The sequence below is a fragment of the Cyclopterus lumpus genome, chromosome 21 (assembly GCF_009769545.1).
Source record: "Cyclopterus lumpus isolate fCycLum1 chromosome 21, fCycLum1.pri, whole genome shotgun sequence".
Lineage (NCBI taxonomy): Eukaryota > Metazoa > Chordata > Actinopteri > Perciformes > Cyclopteridae > Cyclopterus > Cyclopterus lumpus.
The window spans coordinates 5,645,030-5,670,497 of record NC_046986.1 but is presented as its reverse complement, the minus strand read 5'-3'; the positions used below and the strand labels follow the sequence as shown (position 1 = coordinate 5,670,497).

Here is a 25,468-nt window from a genome sequence, read left to right as displayed (position 1 = left end):
GTTTTATTGTTGATTTTTGTTTGACTCGAGTTTAAAACTACTCCTGTCAACTCTTCATGAGGCCCAACACGTTTATGCCATGCTTGGGTGGTTTAATTCAGCTCACAGCTGAAGGCACACTTAATTCACTCATCAGTGGCTTGGGTGGTTAGCATGCTTAACTGGTGCAGTACTGAAATTTTAATGAGGTGATTAACCCCTGAGGGCAGGCGTTCGCCCAAATCAGAGACGCTTGATATTGTGCAGCGCCTTGCCCAATGTTGTCACTCTGGCCACTGAAATTCCTGCGGTGTTTGTCAGTGTCCCCTACCTGAGCGATGTGGAGAATTTTATCTGCAGCTATTTTTTAATTAATAAGTGACCGCAATGAAATAAGGGCCAAATAAAGTTGTACTTCTCGTCTAGTTTCAGTCTCTGTCGCTCTCTTTTTTTTTTACTAGATTGCCACCTGTAGTTAAACTAAATAGCAAGTGGAAAATAACTCATCTGTGTTAGCGTTATTATGTAAATATATATACATATATATATATAATATATGTAAATTAGGGTAGTTAACAAGAAGCATCAGTCTTGTGGCTCTCATTAAATAAGATCTTTATGTTTACGTTTATTCTAAAGTTGAACCTGTCAAACAGCTTTTCCCCAAAATCTGTAACAGCAGCATTGTTTATCCATTTGTGACACGCAGTCCAACTAAATTAATTGGTCAAATATTTGGAAATTGGGACTGGAATTTCCAAATGCAGCGGTGTGGATAATCCCATCCTCAATCCACCTCAACATCATCATCATCATCATCATATGACAACACAGCTCGACAAGAGGTCAATGCAGTTGATCTTCATACTTCATTGTGGCCCACACAAAAACGCCAGGGAGGAGCTTGGATCACTGTATGGATGAATAGGTTCATCCCAATTGGATGAGCCCGTGCATGCAAATTTCCAGTGCGTGGATCTGTGAGGATGAGCGATCAAGGATATATAAAATTTCCCCATTAAAGGGCAAAGTGAAATACAACCATGGTGAAATGGTTCCTGTTTGCCTTGATCCAAACTGACCACCCAAAACAATAAACAAATGCAGAAGTAGAACAATTAAAATGAACAAAAATATGGAGGAAAATGCACACACATGTTGCATGTTTGTTTGACTGTTTGTGGCAAATTCATCATGTTTATGACTTACACATATCTTTCATATTTGGTCTTCACTTCAGTCTGCAAACTGTAAAATGGTAAGCACAGATACAACCGTAATGCTAGCATACTAAAATAGCTCAAAGAGCAAATGGGGGAATTACTCATTGCAGTGACTGGGAATTCTGGACAGTCCCACACAACATAGAATAGAAGAATCGGACCTGTTACAGCATCCTGGTTGGGGCTCTTCACTGTGGATCCATTTTCACCATCAGCTCTTAGGTTCCCCGACTGCATCTTTGGGGTTTTTGTAGAAATTCAAAAGAGAAGTTACCTACACGGTCTTCCATACTTCTGCATGTACAGTGTGACATAAGCTCCTAAAGCGACAAATTAAAGAATCTGATGCGTTTTTTTAGCTCTACCCTTATTTTCCTTTATTGACTGATACATGGCACTTTATATGGACTCCAGTGGTAGAATTATGGACACTGTGTTGAATTTAAAAAGTCTTAAAATAAGGTTTAGTAATAAAGCCTGAAATGATGAAACTGTGTGTAATAGGGTTTGAGAATCAAAAAAAATAAAACAAAACAAATTGAGGGACAGTTGGTGGAATAAGCCTGAAGTAATTGTCACTTGTCTTCCTGTTTTCATTTGATCCCATTTTATTTTTTATAATTATTATAAGTACATTTCTAATATATTTGTTTGTTTTCTTCTTATTGTACTTTCTAGTGCAATTGCAGTAATGCCATATTACTATAACACACTTTTACATAAAACAGGTTTTAGGGACACATCTATGAAGACATGAATACAACTAAAACTCGCCACATACAAATCAAATAACTTCACCTTTTCTATTAGGAAATTATTTAATTTACCTTCGGGTCCCCAATGATGTCAGTATGTCCTTGTATCTCATTCAGGGCCATTCCTGGGCAGGGCATTGAGATGCATGCCCGCACTGCATCATGAGACTCTCTTATCCCCACAGAGCTGAAAGAAAACAGTTTGTCAACAGATCACTACACACTGAGTTCCTCTGATATTGACTCAACATGCCCTGGATGATTTGGATAAATTACACTATATCTATTGAAATCTCTGAATGAAATTATTCTTAATTGATCTAAGGGAATTTGGCTGATGTGTCTGAGACGACTTTATAAAAATGGCCATAGTTATTAAAGTGCTTAATTAGCAATATGCTAACAATAAGCTATGAAGCAAATCTGCTGAAACAAAAACTGAAGGTTTAATGTTGAGATGAAGATTCAATGAAAGTCGAAAAGTGAGTCAAAAGATGGCATTCAATACTGATTTTAACAATTTCTTACCAGTCTTTTCCATCGCTTTTTCTTCTGTCTCTTTTTTTATCCGACTTTGTCTGCTTTCCTCCCAGAAGTGATGTGATCTTTTGCTCCCTCTTGTCCTCTTTAACTTTGGGGGGATCAGTCTTTTTCGTGCTTGGAGCAGGAAGCTTACTCTTGCGAAAACCAAACCAATTTGCTAAGGTTGAGCCAGATTTTTGCTTCACTTCACTGGTTTTCTCCTGTTCCTGAGACTTATGCAAGTTCTCCTCTATGCCGAGCATCACTTTCTCTTCGATTGTGGTTATAGAACTTTGTCTCTCTGGTTCCTCAGAAACTGGCTCGCCAAAGGCGCTTGAAAACTGTTGCTCAATCAGAAGGCGCCTAGCCTGCTCTCGTTGGTGTTTAAGAGTTTGAAGTCTTTCACTGGAGGACCCCAAATGCGAAGGTACTGTCAGGCCCTCTTCAATCAAAAAGTTGTTCAAAAGGGATCGATTCATTGGACAATGGTAGCTACTTGAGCAACTCATACTTCCTGGAAGGACATCACTAAGAGAGTTCAAGGAGCTACCTGAGTGTGTTTTGATCTGAGTACGGACCTTTCCAGATCTGTTGAAGCTTGGCCTGTCCATGTAGCGTGCACCAAAGCTCTGGCTACGAGCCTTAGCCCCATTCATTCCCATTACTGGCTTAAGCGGAGGTCTGGTTGACACAGACACAGAACGTTTAAACAGCCAACCTTCCTCATCAAATCCCCAATCTAACATCACACCGCTGTCTGATGCAACAGGTTGAACAGAGGGCTCAGAATCTAGTGAGTTACAGCGGGTCTCAATCTTTCTGCGGACTTTATCATGAGCTCCACATTCATGTATCATCTGGGGATCACACGTAAAGGTCTGAAAGGTGTGGATACCTTTTGCTGTATCATCTTTGTCATGTCTTCCGAAAACTAGGAAGGTATTGGTTTCCTGTCCACTAATTGCCTCATGAGATTTAGCATTTACAGGGAGAGCCATTTTTACAGGTCTTGAGGTGGAACTCTGAAGATTATTGGCAATCCCATGGTAGTACGTCTTAGAATATACCTGAGGCAATACGTCTGAAAGTTTTGGCTCACTAATGCTCTGTTGGGATCTCTGTAAGATGCTCTGGCTTGAAAATATAGAGGGAGCACCATGTTCATCGTGGCATGTGGTAGTTCTGTCCATAGATAGCTGGACCGACCCTGACGACTCTTGAAGTGAGACAGATGGCATCTTAGATGACTGGGTATGGTAGAGCTTGGCAGGGATATCTTTCAGTAGCTTACCATCAGCACCCATTTGTAGGGCTGTATGTTGATTGTCCTTTGCTGTGTTAGATTGTTGCGGCTGTAAAATAGAAAAAAGATATGATTGTGGCTTGGGGGTGCCTGGCGTTGCCTTTCCAGTAGTAGAGCTTTGAGCCTGACCTGCAGATGTATGTGCTTTGGGTACGCTGTCACAACTGGGCCGAAGGACAAGAGAAGTAGTTCGTCCTGGGGGTGGTGGCGGGGATGGGGACCTACTTTCTGAACAGGAAACATCACAGTGCTGGTCTTGGCGTCGTTGTTTTCGTGGAGAACAGGGTAAATTGTCGTAGATGCTCTCTTCTACAGACTCCTTGCTTGATTGAAGTCCAGTGACTTGCAAAGAGGATTTTGTTGGGCTCTTTGAGGATTCATTGATCCCTGGTGGCTTAAATGTCTTTGAATGTTTCACAGGGGAAGCAAGGGGAGAGCGTACACTCTTGAGAGACTTGGAATTTGTTGATACCAAAATGTTCTCATCTTTCTCAACTTTAGATAATGATCCCTTGTTTGAACAATGGGTTTTACTGAGATTTGTACTTTTGCTAGGAAGGCTGTGCCCAGGAGGGTCTGGCTGTCCTTTGGACATGTGGCCCGTAATAAGTTTTTGGTGGAGGGGAGAATGTGTATGCTTAGATTGTTCTTTCCCTCCATCCGCACTCTTGCTCCGCAGAATGAAAGCCTTTCTTGCTGAGTCACAAAGCTGAGGTTTCGGTTTCCTCTGTGGAGATTCTGAGATGGTGTAGTCCTGGCTTTCACTGCCAGCTTGACTTGCCTGGTCTCTGCAGTGAGGAACCTCCATTGAGGAGCTGCGCTGTCTGGCTACACTAACACAACTCAGAGCTCTTGTTGCAGAATGCTGAATAGAGGAGCTCATGTCATTTGTATCTGCCTCAACTTGCTTGACTGCAAGTCTGCCGTGTTGTCTTTTGACATGATCAAGTCTGGATTTACGGTCAGTAGACCTTTCCTGGTTATTGTTTCTGTCACTTAATTTCATGCTTGAAGGCTTGTTTTTTTCCTCCAAATGCGTAAGGCTATCTGTTGGGCTTACACCAGGTTTTACTGAGGGACCCTCCAAAAATAAGAAGTTGTCTGTGATAGGTGAGGGAAAAAGACCAGAGTTCCCTGCAAGTTTTACAGGGTCTTCTTGAATATTGTTGTCATCATCCCTTGTGATATCCAGTTTTTTCAAACAAACAGGTTCTTTTGTTGGTTGGTCACTGGACTCTCTACTTTCTAATTTAATTAATTCATTATTGGTATCTTCTGAGCCTAGGGCAGTAGTCCCTGCTCCGGACTTCAAAGTTTTACTTGTAGGGGTTAATTGCTTGGCTGTACTCCCTTGTTGAACACACTTGACACCAAACGAGTATATGCCCTCGTTGGAAGTCATACAATCTTTGCAATGTGGCACAGATGCAAGAGACGACGCCTCTTTGGAGCTGCACATTTGGAGACGCTTCAGGCCTTTCAGAATGTGGCCTTCCTTCCATCCCAGGTCTGTCTGCTCGATGGGTGCAGAGTGGTTGCTGGATACTGAACCCGTACTCATCCTTTTATCCCGGCTTGCGGCACACTGTGCATTACAAATCATATTTACAATTATTGAAATGGCATTTACAGAGGGATCACCAACATTCCATTAAGATGACAACCCTGGCCACTTCCTTATTCTTCAAATCAAAAAAGAAGTTGAATGAAACCCACCTGCTTGGAGAATCCACGTCCCTCTGCCCAAGTGTGGGAGCCACTGGAGTACTCACTACAAGCACTGGATAGTGATAGTTCACTGCTACTGCCGCTACCACTACTGCGTGGGCATGTTAGACTCAGCAGGCTGGGCCACCTTCCTGCAGGAATACCTGCTTTTCCATTCCTTTGGACCTCCTGGAAAATCATTAATTATCGAATCAACATAAATTGAACAAATATCTTGCAATGAATGTCATCATTGCAGGCTAACATTGACAAATCATTGGCAATAAGAGACATGTTAACAGGATATACAATTGAATGTATCAGTAGTGGCAAATATTGTAAGTATGACTCTATGTCTGAAGGATATACAATATGAATGCCCCATGGCTCTCTATTTGTCTCTGAAACAGATCCCAAATAATCAATATACTGGATAATCATCTGTCTCTTTCAACCAAAGGCTAATTGAGGAATAGACTGACATTTTCCGATTGTCAGATGGCCTATGCTATAAAATACAATGTTCTCTGAACATTAAACATCTAGCAGTGTCTGCTTTTCATTCATATTTTAAACACAACTGCACAATAATTGATGGCAGTAGATTATAATGCTTTTATGTCAGAGTTTACAAAATTAACCAAAATCAACATTCACATAGTGTTCCTCTGACTGACGTTTTTTTTAAATAACATCTTTAACTGGGTAGAGTCTTTTGGATGTATCTTCCAAAGCATGCTTAAAATGGTTTTCTGCCAATGCCAGACCACTTGCCCACACTGTGCCTGTTTATAAGTGACAGATGAAAAGAAAGTGCATTGTAAGCCTCTTAATTGAATAGTTTAGTGTAATGCAGGCAGACATATACAACGTTGTAGAAGATTGATATCACAGAACACTGTCTCCAAAAATGTCTTCAGCTGATGCAAGATACTTGCATTAAAGAGACATGATGACAGAGGTAGCTTTGAAAGGACTTTCACTGCATATTTAATCACATACATTTGATTTGGGAGAAGACTCCCTTGTTCTAAATCTGAAGCAGCAGTTCCCTGTAATGATTAGGCTGCAATCTGTCTATCTAAGGTTTATTGTTTGATTGGTTTATTGATTGATACTACAGTGATTTCCCCCCCAGTGCTTTCCATGTATATGCTGTAAATGAAATTAAACTAACGGCGAATCGACACTGTTCAACTCCGTACAGACACTTCTGGCTCTTTGTTTTGGTTTTCCAGCTAACATAGACTGTATTACAGAGTCCCACAGGTCTCATTATTCCTGACGAGCTGAGTGTGCAATATCAGCAAATCACGAATTAGCAAAAAGACTAAATAAACAGTGACAGGTGGAGAACGCAACTAGTTAGCTAAAGACCCCAAACATTTTTCTCATATCCTGTGATGTATCAGTGTAACGTTGTCTTCGTTGTGAGCCTGGTACTAATATAATACTTCATTAAATTAAATAGGTTTGCAGAAAATGTGATAACCAAACATGTTAGTGAGTTGAATGTTTAGCCTTTCATTTGTAATGTTTATTGTTTTAGAACTGCTCATAGAAATTGATAAGGACTTGCAGGTCAGGCAACTAATTTATAAAAAAACGCAGTACTTACTATATGATATGGATCACATACAGTTTCCACCATATAAGCTTTGAATTGCATTTTCGATTTTTTTTTTTTTTTTGCATTACCTCAAACTTAATTTCATACGAAAAATTAATTTGATAAGTTGTAAGGCATCAAAAAGCACTGAAAAGGCAGAAGGTACAATTCTCAATTTGAAAAAGACCAGCATTTTGAGTCCTGTGTAGAAAGCCCGGTATGTTCCGAGGAGCTGCTGGCACCGCTCACTGGCACGCGGCAGTGGACCAGTGCCATTACCAATCAGAGGGACCCAAAGGTGGCAAAAGTGTTGCGACCCCCATTTAAAATGGCATTGATCGTTTGCGGGGCGGCCACGGCGAGCTTCCTCTCAAAGTCATTAATGTCATCTGTTAGCAATAATTAATGTGAATAGGAAATAATTGCATAAGGGAGCCAGGGACTGAAGTGATTTGGTCTATTCATTGATATTCACCTATTATTTGATAATCAGCGCTAGCCTTTATTTCACGAGCACAGTGGGAGGAGGCCACATTTGATCATGCTCGTGCAGATTAATCTTGGAACTAATTGCAGTCAGCATGTCGAGGGCTATCTGAGATGTGAGCGATCCAGTTTAACAAACCCTCAATCAGAGTGGCCCTGTGCTTAAAAGTCAAGGGCAAAATGGAGGACTGCGGAGAGGTCTCTTCCCCTTCATATATTATTTATATATATCAAAGCTACTTCCAAATATTTGTCATATGAATAATTAGCTAAAGGCCACACATTTTAAATACAGTAACTCAGGGGTAGCAAAAAGCATCAGCTTTAAATTGTGTACATACCCTAAACTTACATTTGCATTTAGCAAAGTAAGTCACACTGGATGCACTCAAATAATAACATCAAACAGCCTCAAATTCAGAAGCTCTGAAAGTCCTGTAAATACAGATATCACGAGTTACTCACACATTATTTAAAAGCTCAGGGCCAGGCCTTTTCTTCTTAAAAGTATATCTATGTCGTGACTAAAAGAAAAAAGCAAGTGAATAAATAAATGCATGACACAACTATAAATGGAAGTGCTAAAATGACTTGGTTCTGGAAGATCCAAGAGCAAAAGTGGAGCCCTTTGTAACTATTTGCAAGTTGTGCTGTGATGAATTATGATTTTTCTTCTTTTCATATAATTATTACTCTCATTCTCATGTTTCATTAGCAGCACTGAATCAGACTTTTAAAGGGGACAACCAATTGTTTATAGAAACAACAAGCCAGGCTGAAAGGTCTGAGAAAACATCAAGTTGCATTATGGGACAGGTTTTTAGAGGTTGACCCATAGGGACTGAAAGTCAGGACGTCTCCGCCTCCCTTCTTCCCCTCTTGTTGCAGCTAACTCTAATGATCTCACAATGTTATAGTGCAATAATACATTGCTGGGTTACAACATAGCGTTATGGGAGGGATTGTATCCACTAATCATCGCTATGTATCCGTCAAGGCCTTAGACACACCTTGGCATGAGGACCGGTCCAGAGACATGTGTACATTAATCATAGCATCCCTGCATCCATCCAGCCTCATTAGTCAGAATAATACAGCACCATGTCAGCTGGTGGATCTACAGCTCACCAAGGGATCTCCACAGAGCATATGCTATTATATTTTGATGCTTCAATCGCAGGCACCTCACATTCCTGTTACTTCATACATTTTTATGTTAGATTTTGTAATGGAAATCTAACTGCTAATCCTGGCAGATCTGGAGATTTTTCTACCAACTAAACTATAGCGGCAGTTCGGAATGGGTAATCAAAGTATATTCCTTAATTAGTTAAATTATTTAATTATATAAACCGATACCACCACGATATATACCACAGGGAATCTTTTCTTCATGTAGCTATCAGACTCTACAACTCATTTACCTCTTGTCAAGAGATGGACAGCAGAGACTCGGGGTGCTAAGTGGCTCCTATGCCTCCCTTCTATTTGGGATTGGAACAAAATAAACTACAATGTGCATGTCCATTGTAGTAAACATGTACTCCTGCTTGTCAGTAGGATTGATTTATTGTTGGTTCTGGACACTTAATGGGAATTGGAGCACATCGTCAGCATAAAGAGTGACAAAGTCTGCAGAGTAAGGAGATCAGGGTAGATTAGATTATAATTTACTTTATTCATCCCAAGGGGGAAATTACTTGAAGCAGTAGCAACATTTTTTGTACAAATATACAATAAAATAAAATAGCAGGGCATATTACGATGGATGTGTCAAACAAAGACGGGACTTTCACCGAGGAGACTTCTGTTTCTGTCCCGCGTGAAACCAAATCTCATCACATTGACTTATTTTTATTATTCGAAAACAAAGTTACTCACTTAAACCATGATCATTTTCTAAATCTAACCAACTAAATCCTAAACCTAAATAAGCTGTTTCTTGTTCACAGTCTCATTTTCACAAGGACCGGGTAGTTGCAGTTTTGGCCCATCTGATGAATGCGCTAGTGGGCAGATAACATTACAAATAGGTAAGTGGAGAATAACAAAATAGAATATCACCGTCCTTATTCTTTAATTTGCATTACTAACAGAAGTGTTAATAGTAGTGTGCTTTTTAAGAAACATTCACGTTCCGCTGTCATTTTCTTCTGGTTAATATTCACTTAAAAGCCCGTTGGAATAAAAGTGTAAAATCATGTCTTGTCCACGACATTGAAGCGGTAATCGCTAATAAGCCATTTTCAGGTTCACTGCCACCGAACAAGCTGCTGCTCACTTGACCATTCAGACACAAGGACAATGCACTTTAGCCTCCATGGACTTTTTTCGAGTTAATTCAAAATGTCACAACCTCATCAAAAAGTGTCCAATAAGGTCACACTCGCTGCTGCTCTTCAAACCACAGTGTCCTTCACTCCATCTTCACTGCTCTCGCCTCATTCAATATAACACTTCTTCCAACTCAGACACCTCCTTGTCATTAACACTGCTGTTCACTTTGGTGGAACAGCAGTGAACAAGCAGACCTGCTCTAGCCAGTAGCGCTGCATATTTTTGTTTTAAATCGTACAATGCGTCTCATGTTGTGAATCTTCCTGCAATTGCATTTTCAGACACTTTAAGAAAGGGAAAATAATTATGCCTTTTTGTTATTAGAGCTCACACAGCATAAAAAAAAAATCCAATGACGTTTGGGGCACTTCAAAAGGGCAAATTAATTTGACTTTAATCATTTTATGAAACATCCGGAGCCAATCATAGAAATAAAGTTATCAGAGCTTGTTTCTCCAGACAGGAGGTAAAGTACGATTCTGCTGGCAACTGCAGATTTATTTCAGTTGAAATAACAACTGTGACTTACAAATTTGATTTCATAGTTTATTAATCCAAGGTTAATGTTAATGATGCTTGATGAGTTTTGATGATTTTTAAATACAACACAAAACAATGTAAATACAATACATATAAACTATTAATTTCGTGACATTTGCTAAACTTTTTCAATAATAGCTTTGAATAGATTACGTAAGGTGAATTGTTGTAGAGCCTAAGCTACTGTACGCTTTTTCTTTTAAGTTTCCTTTTTATCAAAATGCTCTGAGTGAATTTGAGTTCCCTCTGTCTAGGACTTTTATTGTGAAAGGTAAGAATGGAAGGCGTGGATCTGTTATTTGCTGTCCTTGCTGCCTCAAGGTTGAAGGTTGGACCAAAGAACCTCCATGATAATAATAATAATAATAATAATAATAATAATAATGCATTTAATTTATATAGCGCTTTTCAAGGTACTCAAAGACACTTTACATAACATATTTAAAACATAAAAGCTATACAATAGCTTGATGTATACAATAGCTTGATGTGTTGTACACTTTAGGGCACTCACAATGTGATTGGTGAGCCCTTTATTCACGATGCAAACGTTCAGAAAACTTGACCATGTTTTTTTTTGTCAGGTAATATTCATATTCTGTGTCAAAGTACTTATGACTGACACAAAAGTTAACAATAAAAAAAAAATCCCCAGTTGTGTAACGGCCTTAAAGCTGCATGACCCAGGTCAGCATCCTCACCAGTGGATAGTCCACGTGGACATAAAAAAACAACATTGTTCTGTTATTGCCATGTAGAGCTACTCTAACTGTGCAAGAGAGAGAGAGAGAGAGAGAGAGAGAGAGAGAGAGAGAAAGAGAGAGAAATAATGCTACAGGAGAAATGGCTTTTAGGGTGATGTCTAACCAATGTATTCTACAAACACTCCACTGAGTAACGTTGGATTGAGTAATCGTTGTGTAAACAGCTACACAGAGCCACGACCGGTATCCTCTGGTAACTCTGTTAGTTTCCCAGACTAAAGCCCCACATAGTGGGGAAATACTACATGAACAGGGCATTTTCAATGTAGCCTTCAATCTGTGCACCTTTATGTTTGTGCTCTCTTTGCCTCTAATTTCTTTGCACTCAGTGAAATGCAGAGACTAGAAACAAGATCAAACCGTGCGCTGCAGCACACTTGGAGACAGCCAACCTGACTGGGAACAGGTGTGCTCACAGTGATAAAAGGATCTAACAATAACTCAGCAACGGATACATCATTTGTCTGTGTTATCTGGCGAATTGATACGCAGCAGAGTGTCATGTCTCCGATCTCAAAACCTTTCTTCGCGGATCACTTTTTTTTGAGCTGTAGCAGTGTCGAGCATAATGGATTCTGGCTTCTTCGCTCCCACTTTGGGGGAAAGAGAGGCCAGAGGCCAGGATCTCTCGTAATAACGCCGCTCATCTGATCTCAGGATGCCGGGCTCATCACTCAGACAGGTGAGCAGCTCAGGGTCTTTAGAGAGAAAGCAATGGCTCGGGCACATTGAATACATTCGACTTGGCGAGATGGTTATAGTGTTGAGGCAATGGGCTCAGATCATCCACCTCGTTATTCCTACTGAACAAACTCAAGAGGAAATTAAAACCAGCCTTGCCAAGAAAGAACATTTAACCTTTTGGTGTCCTTTGGTGATAGTAGCAAGAAGACTCCCCCCTCTTAACCCCCCCCATTGGATCTGACTGGTGATGTACTGGGACTGAAATTCCTCCTGGGACTCCTTTCATGCTAGCAGGTTACAGCTTTTTGCAGAATTTGGCTCATTGTGTCAAAACTCTACACACAAGCCAAATAAGACACGACATTGAGGAAAAAAAAGTCCGACATCAATATCAAAAATGAAAGAAACTCTGCAAAAACCTAACAGACCTGTTTTTAAAACAGAATTACACGCATGCGGACCATTTCAGTCCTCTTTAAAAGCAGCAACAACACACTGAGATACTTTATATAAAACGCTGCTGCCTTTACTACTTCTAATACAGTGAAAGGTTATTCCAGTACAGCACATCTACTCCCGTGCCCACAGTGAACACTACATTTTCAGGCTTCAGGAAAAACAACAAAAACGATGATGAATCCAGTCGTAACGTTTTTGTGGCGTGAACCTTGACCTTTTGTGCCTAAAACCTTCACCTGATGCAGTGTTTTTGTCCTTTGTCGACATACAAAGTGAATGTTAATGTCTGATGAATAAGTACACCGCCGTCTGCTTGCTAAGTCGTTCACCCTTTGCATCTTTGAAAGGGGACGCTATTAAAAGAAATAATATTCACAGCGACAATATAAATCAATTGTTTGGATCAATGCAACATTTTTTCGTACCATATGTCATACGAGCAAATCATCATCCTACATACAAAGTCCCCTAACCTCTCTGGGGGTTCAATGACTTCATCTTTTAGTCATAACCACAAGCAAAATGCTGCTTAGCTGCACAGCAGGTGGTCACAGCAGGTGGTCACAGCAGGTGGTCACAGCAGGTGGTCACAGCTGTAACGTTTCTCAAGAAGACAACAATTAAAATACCCCAAAACTTTGGAATCAAAGTTTTTAATGCAAAGCTTGCTCTAAAAAAAACTTTAGTTTGTCACTTTGCCGTAAATCAATATAACCACGGTAGTTAATATTCAAGCTTTAGGCATGAGATCATTATCTTACACTGCTATTGTAGCCTTCTGGATATCTGTGAATGCTGCATTAGTGAATTTGGCACATAAAAGGGTTTTCTCGTGCCGCAGGCAATGTTGTGTTATTAAAATCTTTTGGTATTTCTTGCTGTAAAACTCCCTCTTGCCCAGCGAAACAGTGAAATTATCTCGTAGGATTTGGAATTTAGTGTCCGCGGTAACAATAAAGTTTATTTTCTCGTCTGAAAATGATCTGATAACTATTTTGTGTTCATTGAGAGAAAAATGAGCTTGTTTAATCAGAGAAATCTCGGATGAAATATTTGATACTCTCAATTATCAGAACAATTACATAGCAATCAAAGCACCAAGAAACTCGGATTACAACACATGCACCCAAAAGGAAAGTGACTACATCCTCTACTCAGGACACCATTACTCTTCTATATATTTACATAGCAAATAGTTGATGCACTGAACATTGTATTGAGAACCTTTAAATCAGGCTGTAAGGAAAATACTCTCTGCTCTGCTGTGATACATACAGTTCTCCTACGAAGACATAATCCGGCTCTTAGCCGCGTCTGCAAGTTTGACCTTTTCCAGAAAAAGGTTATAGATGAAGGACAGCATTTCCTGCTCTGCTAGGCTCCCAGCATACTTAATAACCTGGTGTGGGAATTCCTCGACTTTCCTCGACAACTTCTCGAGTTGGAAAAGTTTATCCATTATTCTTTTAATTACCAATTCTGTCTGTGATATCAAACTGGCCACCTGAATACAGATAGCGTGTGTTCGTCGGCGTAGAGGAAATCCTGCTGACAACCCAAAGAGAGCTTTTAGAAACAAAAGCAACTTGAAACTTCTTGCCCGGCCTTCTGCGTAATTATTATGATTCTCTGCAGAGACAGAAGGGTCGTCAAAGAGAGTCAACACAAATATTTGCCAGTATTTGCAGAGTTGTAGCTATTCAATACCACAGCACACACTTTTAAGTGTGTCGTTACTTTTAATTGACTTCAACAAGCGTATGTATTCCTGCTGCTACGATGACAGTGAGAGATCCTCATTGCAGTCCTCATTGCAGTCCAATAACCCAACGTTTCTGTCAATTACAGCCTACACTTCTTTGAAAATGAGGGGCTAACAAGCCGGGCTCGATCATCCAAGTCATGGGTTTTCTTCCAATATCCAGCTCGGAATGCAAAAAGAATCATCTGTCCATCAAAAAGTATCATCCCTCATTAATTATTCATAGTAGAGTTGGCCAGTTAACTGCAGCAAGTTTCACAACATGACATATCATGTCTGCACATTTCTGTTCTGTAGGGATCTGCAGACCAAGTATATATATATATATATATATATATATATATATATATATATATATATATATATATATATACACACACCAAACCATGGTGAGAGCCATGAGAGCAAGGGTGCCTCATTATGGTTACATGCTGATCAAAGCAGCTAAAATCGAGCCCGTCATCAGGTTGCATAAATACACCTCAAAAATTAATCTGACAAACTTTGGATCAAAGGTTTGCTGGAGGAAAAGATGATAAGGAAAAAGGAAACGATACAAGGTGCTGTCATGCTGAATATTACTGTTGTTGCAAAGGAGAAAGAAACCCAACTGCAGTTAGTTGGTTCTACCAGGCGGATCACAAACCTTTTTAAAAGACACATGAGCATCAGTCTCTATATCTCTTGGTGATATCTGTCAACCAAAACACTTTTCCAGGGCTTTTCCTGCCATTTCAGGCAATACAAGATAATAAAACAAATATAGATGTAGGCTGTGTAGTGGAGGTAACAACCAAAAACCTAACCTTAAATATGCATTAATTTAGGGGCATCATATTTTCAAAATCCCCAAACTGCAACCCTAATGTGTACAGCACACGCACGCACACATGCACGCACGCATGCACGCGCGCATGAACGCACCGTAGGGTGTGCTATTGATAAGAGCATTTTAGTGGTGAAGCTCTACAACTAAACGCGGCAGGTTAACAATACCACAAGAAGGCCCAGGTTTAAACCAATTTATCCTATACTGCTCTATGCTTGAAAGCATTCCAATTAGAGGTACGGCTCACAATTAGGCTACATTTTGACGTGATTAGCATAAAAGAAGAGAGATGTAAGGGATTTACATGTTTCTTTGATGACCTACAGTGCACTGGGGGCATACTACTTTCACACAGCAACACTATTTAGGAAAGGGAGAATATAAGGCCCAAATGAATCCCAATTCTTAAATCTGTACATCGTAACAATTTAAATCGAACGGCACCCTGGGTAGACTTCTCTCTCTCTTCGTGGTCCTCTATAAAGTTGGCAGAGCACTGCTCATGTAACATTCAAAAAGCCCTCGAAGCGGGGTTGCTGTGCCGGTGCCCGTGTGTTATCCGTCGCGCCGCGTGTTTCCTTACCTGGGAGACAGGAGCCGTGGACATCTTGACACGTTGTTGAAACAACACACTCAGTATGCGGTTTTGCTGCTCCAAGTCGAACACGCGGGTCCGCAGCTTCACACACTCCTCTTTCAAGTCCTAGAAAGAAGGAAAAAAATGGACGAGATAATTGCGGATGACGGGGGATGTATTTCAGAGAACTGCAAGGTGTAACAGATGCTAATTCGCCAGGACCAGGACTCAAAAGCTGTCTTCATGCACGATGAACCCGACAGCGCTCGAAAACAGGGGTCGACTATATTTAGTATTTATATTTATATTTAGTTTATATATATGGATCGCAGGCATTTTTTCTGGTGAATACTCATATTACAAGAGTGCTTTGAATTATTTTGAAAATGTGCTCTATGAAGATCAATATGTGGTCAGGCACACTAATTTATTTAGTCCATATTCAATGTGTAGAAGTAAATAAATACATGTAATCATATACATATAGAATTGGCCCCAATGTCCCCACCGATACCCAATCAAGCTATTTGAGTCCGTTATCTGACACTTGTGTTGCGCATGCCGAGTATTTTTCACTAGGGATTTAACTTTTGGATTTGTTTCCTATTAAATATTCTAAAGCCATCCGATCCATTACTCAAGTCTGACTTGTGTCTGGTACCCACGTACGTTTTATGTTGCACTTTGCGCAATAGTAAAACGAACTTAAGAACCCCAAAATGTTTTATGTTGAAGATCGCGCGGTGTGACACGTGCTTGCTAATCTTTTTCTCGGCGTAAAAGGGACATGCAGTTACTCATCATTCTGACAGTTAACGATATCCCCGTCGGATTCTAGCGGCTGACTGGATTAACGACACGTCGACGGTGCAGAGACAAAAGACAAACCTTCTGTGTGAGGAGGGCCTGGACCACCTGGTTAGCCACCTGGAAGAAGAAAAAAAAGACAAGTTAGAATATGTAGAAAATGCATAGTTTAATTTTAGAGTAGATTTCAGAACTTTCTGTGGAGCTTCAAAATGGTGAAAGGCTGTAAATGAGAATAAACCAGTGCGCACACACACACACACACACACCATCAGAGAGACTCGAGAGGCGTGTAAGACGCTGTGAAGACAAATTGACAGCGTGTTGCATCACAAAGTCCGATTGAGAGAAATCACTCAGCAGCTGTCTGCAGTTAGCCTGCGAAACTTCATTCTCAGCACATAAATAAACCAGTAAAAAAAAAATTGAAGTATTGAGTATTGAACAAATGTCTTTTTTTGAGAGAATGTTTCTTTTTCTTTTTCTTACTACAAAATGCGTCTGCTGGCCTGAATGCAACTGGTATCAGACTGACCGACCTTTTATATTCCTAATATTTAAAAGGAAAATCTTTTGTTTTGTTTTTATTGTTGAAGCATAATCTTAAATGTCTTCCTTCCTGCTTATAAAATCTGAACCTACACTATACCTTGACACTGGAATATTAACTATATTTCAACTATTGAGTTCCGCAAAATGATTTCCTTCTATCTATCAAAACAACTCGCCTCGGCTCATTCACATCAGGACAGAAAAGCCTTCTGAATGCTCCCCCCCCCCCCAAAAAAAAGAAGATTAATGTGCATAATAAGACTGAAAAAGCAGGAGAACAAGAAATTCATCCCGCAGCTGAAACTCTGAAATGTTCTGTCCTCTCAATCAGAGTATGTTAAATTCTCATGGGCAGCAATCTCCATGGTAACAAGCCCATTAGTGAAGCCGGCGGAAAAAGAAAAGAAATAAAATGGATCAGTCTTCCTGACTGGAGAGAGATGAAGGGAAAAGAAGGGAGGAGAGACGGAGAGACAATCAAGAGGGTTGTCAGGGAGAAAAGAAGCTCTCATTCTGATGTCACCCGTGGTTCTGTGGCCCATCCACGTTCCCTCCTCTTGGATCTCCTCTGTGGACTTCACTAACACCGTGGATAATAGTCCCCAGCTAGAAGCTGATGGTCATCTCAAGGTCTAACCATCAGATAACTTGGTCTGGCCTGAAGTTAAAAACTTAAAGAGAAATATTGCTCAGCATTTTTGGGACGTTTTACTACTTTGTACTGATTTTGTAGAATACTGTTTTGATTGGTGAACTTTAGAGGTGCTGCTAGGCGGATGTTGTTTACCTTTTGGACAGAGCCACGCTAGCTGTTTCTATTAGCCTCCAGTCTTTATGCTAAGCTAATCTAATCCTGGCTACGACCTGATATCAACCCTACAGACGAAAATTAAGGGAATAATAACAAATAATAATATTACTAATAATTTTCTTCAAAATCAGTGAAACCCAACGCATTCTAGAACTCGTGTACACAGCGCTGGACGCTGTTAGCATCATGCTAACACTGTGGGAAGATTACACCAATCATATCTCGCAGCAACGTTTGCTAATGAAACACTAAACATTACAAGACGCTGTGAGGACAGCGACACTCACCTCATCCAGGCAGCGTTCATACTGCTTCCTCTGATTGTCGTTTTCCATCGACAGAGCAGAGTTTTCAGCCTGCGCACAAACAAATAAAACACACACAAGACACACAAGGCTGCATGAGTTACATGGAATACAATTCAGGAATAGCCACCCGTGGTTTCTAGTCTGAGAATCAAATGCACGTGGTAGATAATGCGATCATTCCTGCAAAAAAACAAACAAGCAACTTTATAACATTGAGCTTTTGGATGATATTTTCCTCTCTCAGATAATAGATGGCGAGTTGAGGCTCTCTCCCTGCAGCACCGGAGCGTCCGCTGGTTCAACGATGCTTCTAAATGAATGACGCTTTCAATTTCAGGCGTCCGAACTCCATCCGGTAGAACTTCACAGTGTCTGCGAGGCTCACTTTGAGGTAGGTCTATAATTCAATTACTGACTTGAGTTTTTTTGTTGTTGTTTTTTTCGCATTGGCAGGTAACACAAAAATTCATTCTCGGAAACTCAGGGAGGTGAGTTTCCACCGAGATGATTAATCCAGTAAATCTGGAGGCGAGGACGGAGATGGATGGGTTTTTCACATAAGTGGGCAGCTCTCCTCCCCAACAGGTTCACGAAAACATCACGGAAAAATGGCCGATGATGACAGATTCAAACCCAAAAGGAGATAACCACCGCCGTATTTTAACCTGCTTCTTAACGGTCCACACCAGGCGTCTCAGTTGTTTACTAAAGGAGGAATCTTTGGACATTGTTTAAAAGGCCACATATCAGCCTGAAGGCGTACAGCTGGTCTGTGTAAAGGTCAGGGGAGTCCAAGTTATGAGTTTGAACTTTAAGTGTTTGAGCGTTATATAGAAAATAGATCTCACACCTGCTATTGATGTAACAGTACATCTTTACCAATGAGCATGATTGATAAACATTAGATTTCAGATTAAGAAAACAACCTTTTCTTCTTTTTCTTTCAATACATATTGGATTTAAAATCTTAATTTAGAAAAAAAAATAAATAATGTTTGCCTCTGCATAAAGTACACAAATAATATCCAGAATGTAAACATAAATCCCTTGGAAAGATGTGAATGTTTGGCAGTTGGCTAGCCGCCACGCTCCCTCATCCATGTTTTTGCACATGTTATCGTGGTTGATCTGCAGCGAGCGTCGCATCAATCAGTGTTGGAGTCAAAATCCACTGAATATTAGTTTTTGGTTGAGGGGCTGAGAGGAGTCAGCGACTTCACCTCGGTGGAAAAAGCACGGCAAGCTCGGTTTGTTTTCATCATTTACCTCTCCGCTCTTATTTGTGGAGCATGGAGCATTTTTTTTTTCATGGTAGATTATATGGAAGGTACCCAAGTGTGCCGTAACGTCTGGAAAGTAGTTTACAACTAAATGGAAAACCTTGTAATGTTTCTCCAGTTCGGCGTTAAAGTTTAATTATAAAAATAAAGTACTAAATACACTCAGAATGATCCATTAGGGTCAACAAAGTAGACGTGAACATTTATGTAATTTTAAGGCGGCACTTTATCGTAAAATATCATCACTAATGACAGAGTGGTAATGCAAGTATGACACCATAGTATTAACAGAGGGGAATTAAATATTACTGAAATGGTTATATGATATATATATATATATATATGTGTATATATATATATATATATATATCAGGACGTGTGATGCAACTTTAATGTCTTTGCAGTCGATGCACATACGATGTGGTTTTGCTGATGCCGCTTGCAATCATTCAATATAATAATGAAAATCTGTGTTTGGTCAGTTTAAAGTTAATCCCGTGCTCTCTCTCACTTTAATTGAAGGCTTTCAGCAGAGCCATTTACAAGCTTTAGTTTGGCATGTCATTCATTGGGGTTTTTTTTCTTCCAGAAAAAGTCAGGCTACTCACAAATGCCATAATACATGTGCATGTGAGCTGTACACACTGTACCATTTTTAAGGCCATACAGGGTTGTTTTCTTTCGCACCGCATTCTCACTCCCAACTTGTCAAATACCGAGGCTCGGTAAGTGACCCTGAGCTTCGCACCATATTATTTTTCCACATTCATTTAATAAAAGAGTGCCATGGTTACAGAAAAGGTTCCAGGTATGTGGTAGAAGTGCAATTGTGAAATTATATCCGTAAACAAATGTGTGTTCCTTGCCCCCAAAAAGAGTAACTTTGGTAATGTTAACCTAGACCCAATTTTCCCATGTTTTTGTTTCTATGTAATTAGGGACAACATATATTGAGGGATAAACGCTGGAATAGGCAACTGCGAAATGGTTAAATGTCCCGATAGGTCCAGTAACAGCGCTTGGACGGGCTCAGATGGTTATTATAAGTGTCTGACAACAAAATGGAAAAGACGCTACAGAGAATTAAAACTTTTTTTTTACTTATCTTTCGCTCATCCGGTCTTTTTATTTGAGAATGAGTGAAATCTGAATATCCCTCCACATGGACCCAAATAAATAAGCCAAGGGCGGCCAATTGTATTCAAAGATCTTCTAAATCATCTAAATATTCTGGAAAATCTTTTAGATAACACAAAACAAAGCTTTCTGTATTCTTAACGCGACAAACTCGGCCAAGATTTGAGAACGAGACTCTCTGCATAATGTCGTCAGGCTCTTATTGCCGTGGCAACAATAAGCACAATTAGTGAATGTAAATTACAGAGCCAGCTCACCTCCATATAGGATTACATTGCAGGCTCTTCAGAAATTGTTTTCCCATCAGTTAGACACAAAAACATGAGAAAATAAGGTAAAAACTAAGTAACCTTCTTTTTTTTCTTTTTTTTTAAAACAACATTAACAAACACGACCGTCACAAAATCACATCCAGTAAAACAAAACACAATGCAGAATTACAAAAAGTGAATTCTGTTTTTTTTTTTGTGGATTTCTACCTTTTCGGCTTTGTAATAGTTGTAAAAGTGTGATCAATAATAGCTGTGAGACCTACTTACAGCATGGCGAGTCCTATTACCTTTAAGGTGTGACAGAGAGGCACACACTGTGTACATCCACTGGAACACTGGCTGCAAAATGTTAACGACCCTGTCAGCCTTTTAATTATCCCCCTCCCTCCGCAGCGTAACCGGGGGGGGGCTGGTTTCTCACCTGCACGGCTCACTGGTATCTGAGCGGGTAAACGAAGCGACGCAGCCACAGCTCGTGCTCTTCATTTGATAACTGACACGCACACTTTCATGCTACAGTTGTTCTCGAGGAAGCTTTTTGAATTATTTGTATACAATTTTAGATTCCGCTAATGATTTAATGTACCTTTTCACCGGATAACCCAGTCGGGCACAACAACAAAAAAAGGCAATTCAAAGCTACTGTGCACGGGCACGCCGAGAGGTTTTGATTCAGGCCAGTGATATTTTACCATTAGAATTGAGGGCCAGATTTGGTCCACTACCTGTGCTAAAGCGAAAAAAGTAGAAGAAAAAGTGCTAATTAGTTTATCAATCTGCATAAACAGCCACTCAAAGTGTCAACTAACGCCACGTCACTTCTTAAACAACCCCCTCCTACCCTGTTGTCCTTTCTTTTTCTTAAATGGGTAAGTAAATGTAATGTTGTAGTGATCAGACAGACCATAATGTCCAGTCCTTGGGGGGAAAAAAAAACAGCCTTGTGTGTGCTGTCCTTGAGCTGCCAAATTATTCCAAATGAAATATATCGGATAAAAAAAAAGAAAAAAGAAAGATGGGTAGTCTCAATATATATCGATCAATGTGACATTTCAGGGATGGGGAAAAAGGAGGCGTGGGGGAAATGGAGGAACGGTAGGGGGGGGGGGGGGGGGTGAGGGGGAAGAAGTGGACCATGCAATCTACTTTTACCTCCAGGGCTCGGAGTCGCTCTAGCATTGGATTGCTGTCCTTTGAATTGTCGTCGGACCCTCCTCTGCCGGCCTCGGGCGAGGTGGGCGTCTCCGGGGCCGTGGCCGTGGCCGGGGGGCCCTCCAGACTGTCCTGCTGCTTCCACATTTCCTCCAGGAGTTTGTCCTAAAACGCAGCGAGAGCGGATCAAAGACGCACGCCTTCAAGTCACAAAGGAATCAAAGATAAATTCTTCATATTCGCAATCAATCTCGATTGCGCAACACCCCCCCCGAATGCTGCCGCTAACTGCATTCATACAACTCCCACTTGACTTCGAAGTTCATAAAGCCAGTATACTTTCATAAGCAGCTTTGCAATGGCCCCTGTTATGTCTCAACGCCTTTTTGAGCTTTGGTTCACTGATCTGTATGGTCGACATTCCCCAAAACTACCCAAGTGCACCTGCTGTTTTGGTTCATGTACGAACCACAGTGCAAAAGGGCTGAGAGAAACGGAATATGAATTGGAGGGTGTGTTGATTTCATAAATAGACGCCAAGAATCAAGTGTCTTCGTGGAAATCATGCTGTCGTACAAACCCCACAGCACGTGGGATTTCAAGGTTAATTAGCTCAATTAAATGATTAAATACATCCATCCATCCATTATCACCCGCTTATCCGGGGTCGGGTCGCGGTGGCAGCAGGTTCAGCAGGCCGACCCAGGCTTCCCTCTCACCCGCAGCACTTTCCAGCTCATTCTGGGGGATCCCGAGGCGTTCCAAGGCCAGCCGGGAGATATAATCCCTCCAGCGTGTCCTCGGTCTTCCCCGGGGCCTCCTACCAGTTGGACGTGCCCGGAAAACCTCTAATGGGAGGCGTCCAGGAGGCATCCTAACTAGATGCCCGAACCACCTCAGCTGACTCCTTTCGACACGAAGGAGCAGCGACTCGACTCCAAGCTCCCCCCTGATGTCCGAGCTCCTTACCCTATCTCTAAGGCTGAGCCCGGCCACCCTACGGAGGAAGCTCATTTCGGCCGCTTGTATCCGAGATCTCGTTCTTTCGGTCACGACCCAGAGTTCGTGACCATAGGTGAGGGTTGGAACGTAGACCGACCAGTAAATGGAGAGCTTTGCCTTCCGGCTCAGCTCCCTCTTCACTAAGACGGACCGGTACAGCGCCTGTTTTACTGCTGCAGCCGCACCGATCCGCCTATCGATCTCCCGCTCCACCTTACCCTCACTCGTGAACAAGACCCCGAGATACTTGAAACTCCTTCGCTTGGGGTAGGCAGTTTGCCCCCACCTGGAGGGAGCAATCCGCCGGTTTCCGGCAGAGCACCATGGCCTCAGATTTGGAGGTGCTAACTCTCATCCCTGCCGCTTCGCACTCGGCTGCAAAACGCCCCAGTGAATGCTGGAGGTCACGGTCCGAGGAGGCAAACAGGACCACATCATCCGCAAACAGCAGAGAGGCGATCCCGAGACTCCCGAACCGGATCCTCTCCGCCCCCTGGCTGCGCCTAGATATCCTGTCCATGAAGGTCACGAACAGGACCGGTGATAAAGGGCAGCCCTGGCGGAGGCCAACACCCACCGGGAACGTGTCTGACTTACTACCGAGGAGACGAACACAGCTCCTACTGCAGGCATACAGAGACCGGATGGCCCGTGCCAACGGGTCCGGCACCCCATACTCCCGCAGCACCCCCCACAAAAACCCCCGAGGGACCCGGTCGAAAGCCTTCTCCAGGTCTACAAAGCACATGTAAACTGGTTGGGCAAACTCCCAGGACCCCTCCAGTAATCTTGCGAGGGTAAAGAGCTGGTCCACTGTTCCACGACCGGAACGGAATCCGCACTGTTCGTCCTGAATCTGAGGTTCGACAAGCGGTCGGAGCCTCCTCTCCAGCACCCTGGCATAAGCTTTTCCCGGGAGGCTGAGCAGTGTGATACCACGATAGTTCGAGCACACTCTCCGGTCCCCCTTCTTGAAGATGGGAACCACCACCCCGGTCTGCCAGTCCATGGGCACTGTTCCCGACCCCCATGCAACACTGAAAAGGCGTGTCAACCAAGACAGCCCAACAATGTCCAGCGCTTTCAGCATCTCAGGGCGGATCTCATCCACCCCTGGCGCCTTGCCGCCAAGGAGCTTTTTGACTACCTTAGCGACCTCTGCCAGGGATATGGGTGAATCCACCCCAAAGTCTTCCGGCGCTGCCCCCTCTCCGGGGGACATGTTGGCCGGGTTTAGGAGTTCCTCAAAGTGCTCTTTCCACCGCCCGACGATGTCCCCAGTCCGGGTCAGCAGTTCCCCCCCCCTGCTGAGAACAGCCTGGGGTAGACCCTGCTTTCCCTTCCTGAGCCGTCGGATGGTTTGCCAGAACTTCCTTGAGGCCAACCGAAAGTCCTTCTCCATGGCCTCCCCGAACTCCTCCCATGCCCGAGTTTTAGCCTCCGCGACCATCGTCGCTGCAGCCCTTTTGGCCCGCCGGTACCCGTCAGCTGCTTCAGGAGACCCCTGGGCCAGCCAGGCCCGAAAGGCCTCCTTCTTCAGTTTGACGGCTACCCTCACCCCCGGTGTCCACCACCGGGTTCTAGGGTTGCCGCCACGACAGGCACTGATGACCTTCCGGCCACAGCCCCGAGGAGACGCGTCCACAATAGAGGCTTTGAACAAGGTCCACTCGGATTCCATGTCCCCAGCCTCCCTCGGGATTTGTGAGAAGTTCTTCCGGAGGTGGGAGTTGAAGACCTCCCGGACAGGATCCTCTGCCAGACGTTCCCAGTTCACCCTCACTACACGTTTGGGCTTGCCAGGTCTCTCTAGCCGAGTCCCCCGCCATCTGATCCAACTCACCACCAGGTGGTGATCAGTTGACAGCTCTGCTCCTCTCTTCACCCGAGTGTCCAAGACATACGGCCGCAGATCAGATGATACGATTACAAAGTCGATCATTGATCTCCGGCCTAAGGTGTTCTGGTACCAGGTACACTTATGAGCCACCTTATGTTCGAACATGGTGTTCGTTATGGACAAACTGTGGCTAGCACAGAAGTCCAACAACAAAACACCATTCGGGTTCAGATCGGGCAAGCCGTTCCTCCCAATCACGCCCCGCCAGGTTTCTCTGTCATTGCCCACGTGAGCGTTGAAGTCTCCCAGGAGAACTATGGAGTCGGCAGGCGGCGCCCTTTCCAGGACCCCTCCCACCGACTCCAAGAAGGCCGGATACTCTGAAATGCTGTTCGGTCCATAAGCACAAACAACAGTCAGAGCCTTACTCCCCGCAACCTGTAGGCGCAGGGAGGCGACCCTCTCGTTCCCCGGGGAAAACTCCAACACAGCGGCGCTCAGCCGGGGGCTCGTGAGTATCCCCACTCCCGCCCGGCGCCTCTCACCCTGGGCAACTCCAGAAAAGGACAAAGTCCAACCCTTCTCCAGGAGCTTGGTTCCAGAGCCCATGCTGTGCGTGGAGGTGAGCCCAACTATATCTAGCTGGTACCGCTCCTGCACCAGCTCCGGCTCTTTCCCCGCTAGTGAGGTGACGTTCCACGTCCCTAGAGCTAGTCTATGCTGCCGGCGATCGGCCCGCCCAGGTCTCCCGCCTGGCCCGCCGCCTGGTCT

General features: G+C 42.7%; 1 protein-coding gene across 1 annotated transcript in view; it reads right to left on the bottom strand.

Moving 5' to 3' along the window:
* The window catches only part of LOC117751015 (nck-associated protein 5-like), a 35,385-nt gene that overhangs the window by 8,689 nt on the left and 1,228 nt on the right, over positions 1-25,468 (bottom strand). Inside the window, exons 2-9 of the mRNA XM_034562511.1 lie at positions 21,856-22,020; positions 17,994-18,062; positions 16,425-16,463; positions 15,543-15,662; positions 5,499-5,678; positions 2,486-5,367; positions 2,030-2,144; positions 1,364-1,439 (exon numbers count right to left, since the gene is read on the bottom strand). Coding sequence (XP_034418402.1) covers positions 1,364-1,439; positions 2,030-2,144; positions 2,486-5,367; positions 5,499-5,678; positions 15,543-15,662; positions 16,425-16,463; positions 17,994-18,062; positions 21,856-22,020 — 3,646 coding nt within the window. The remainder of the gene's footprint in view (positions 1-1,363; positions 1,440-2,029; positions 2,145-2,485; positions 5,368-5,498; positions 5,679-15,542; positions 15,663-16,424; positions 16,464-17,993; positions 18,063-21,855; positions 22,021-25,468) is intronic.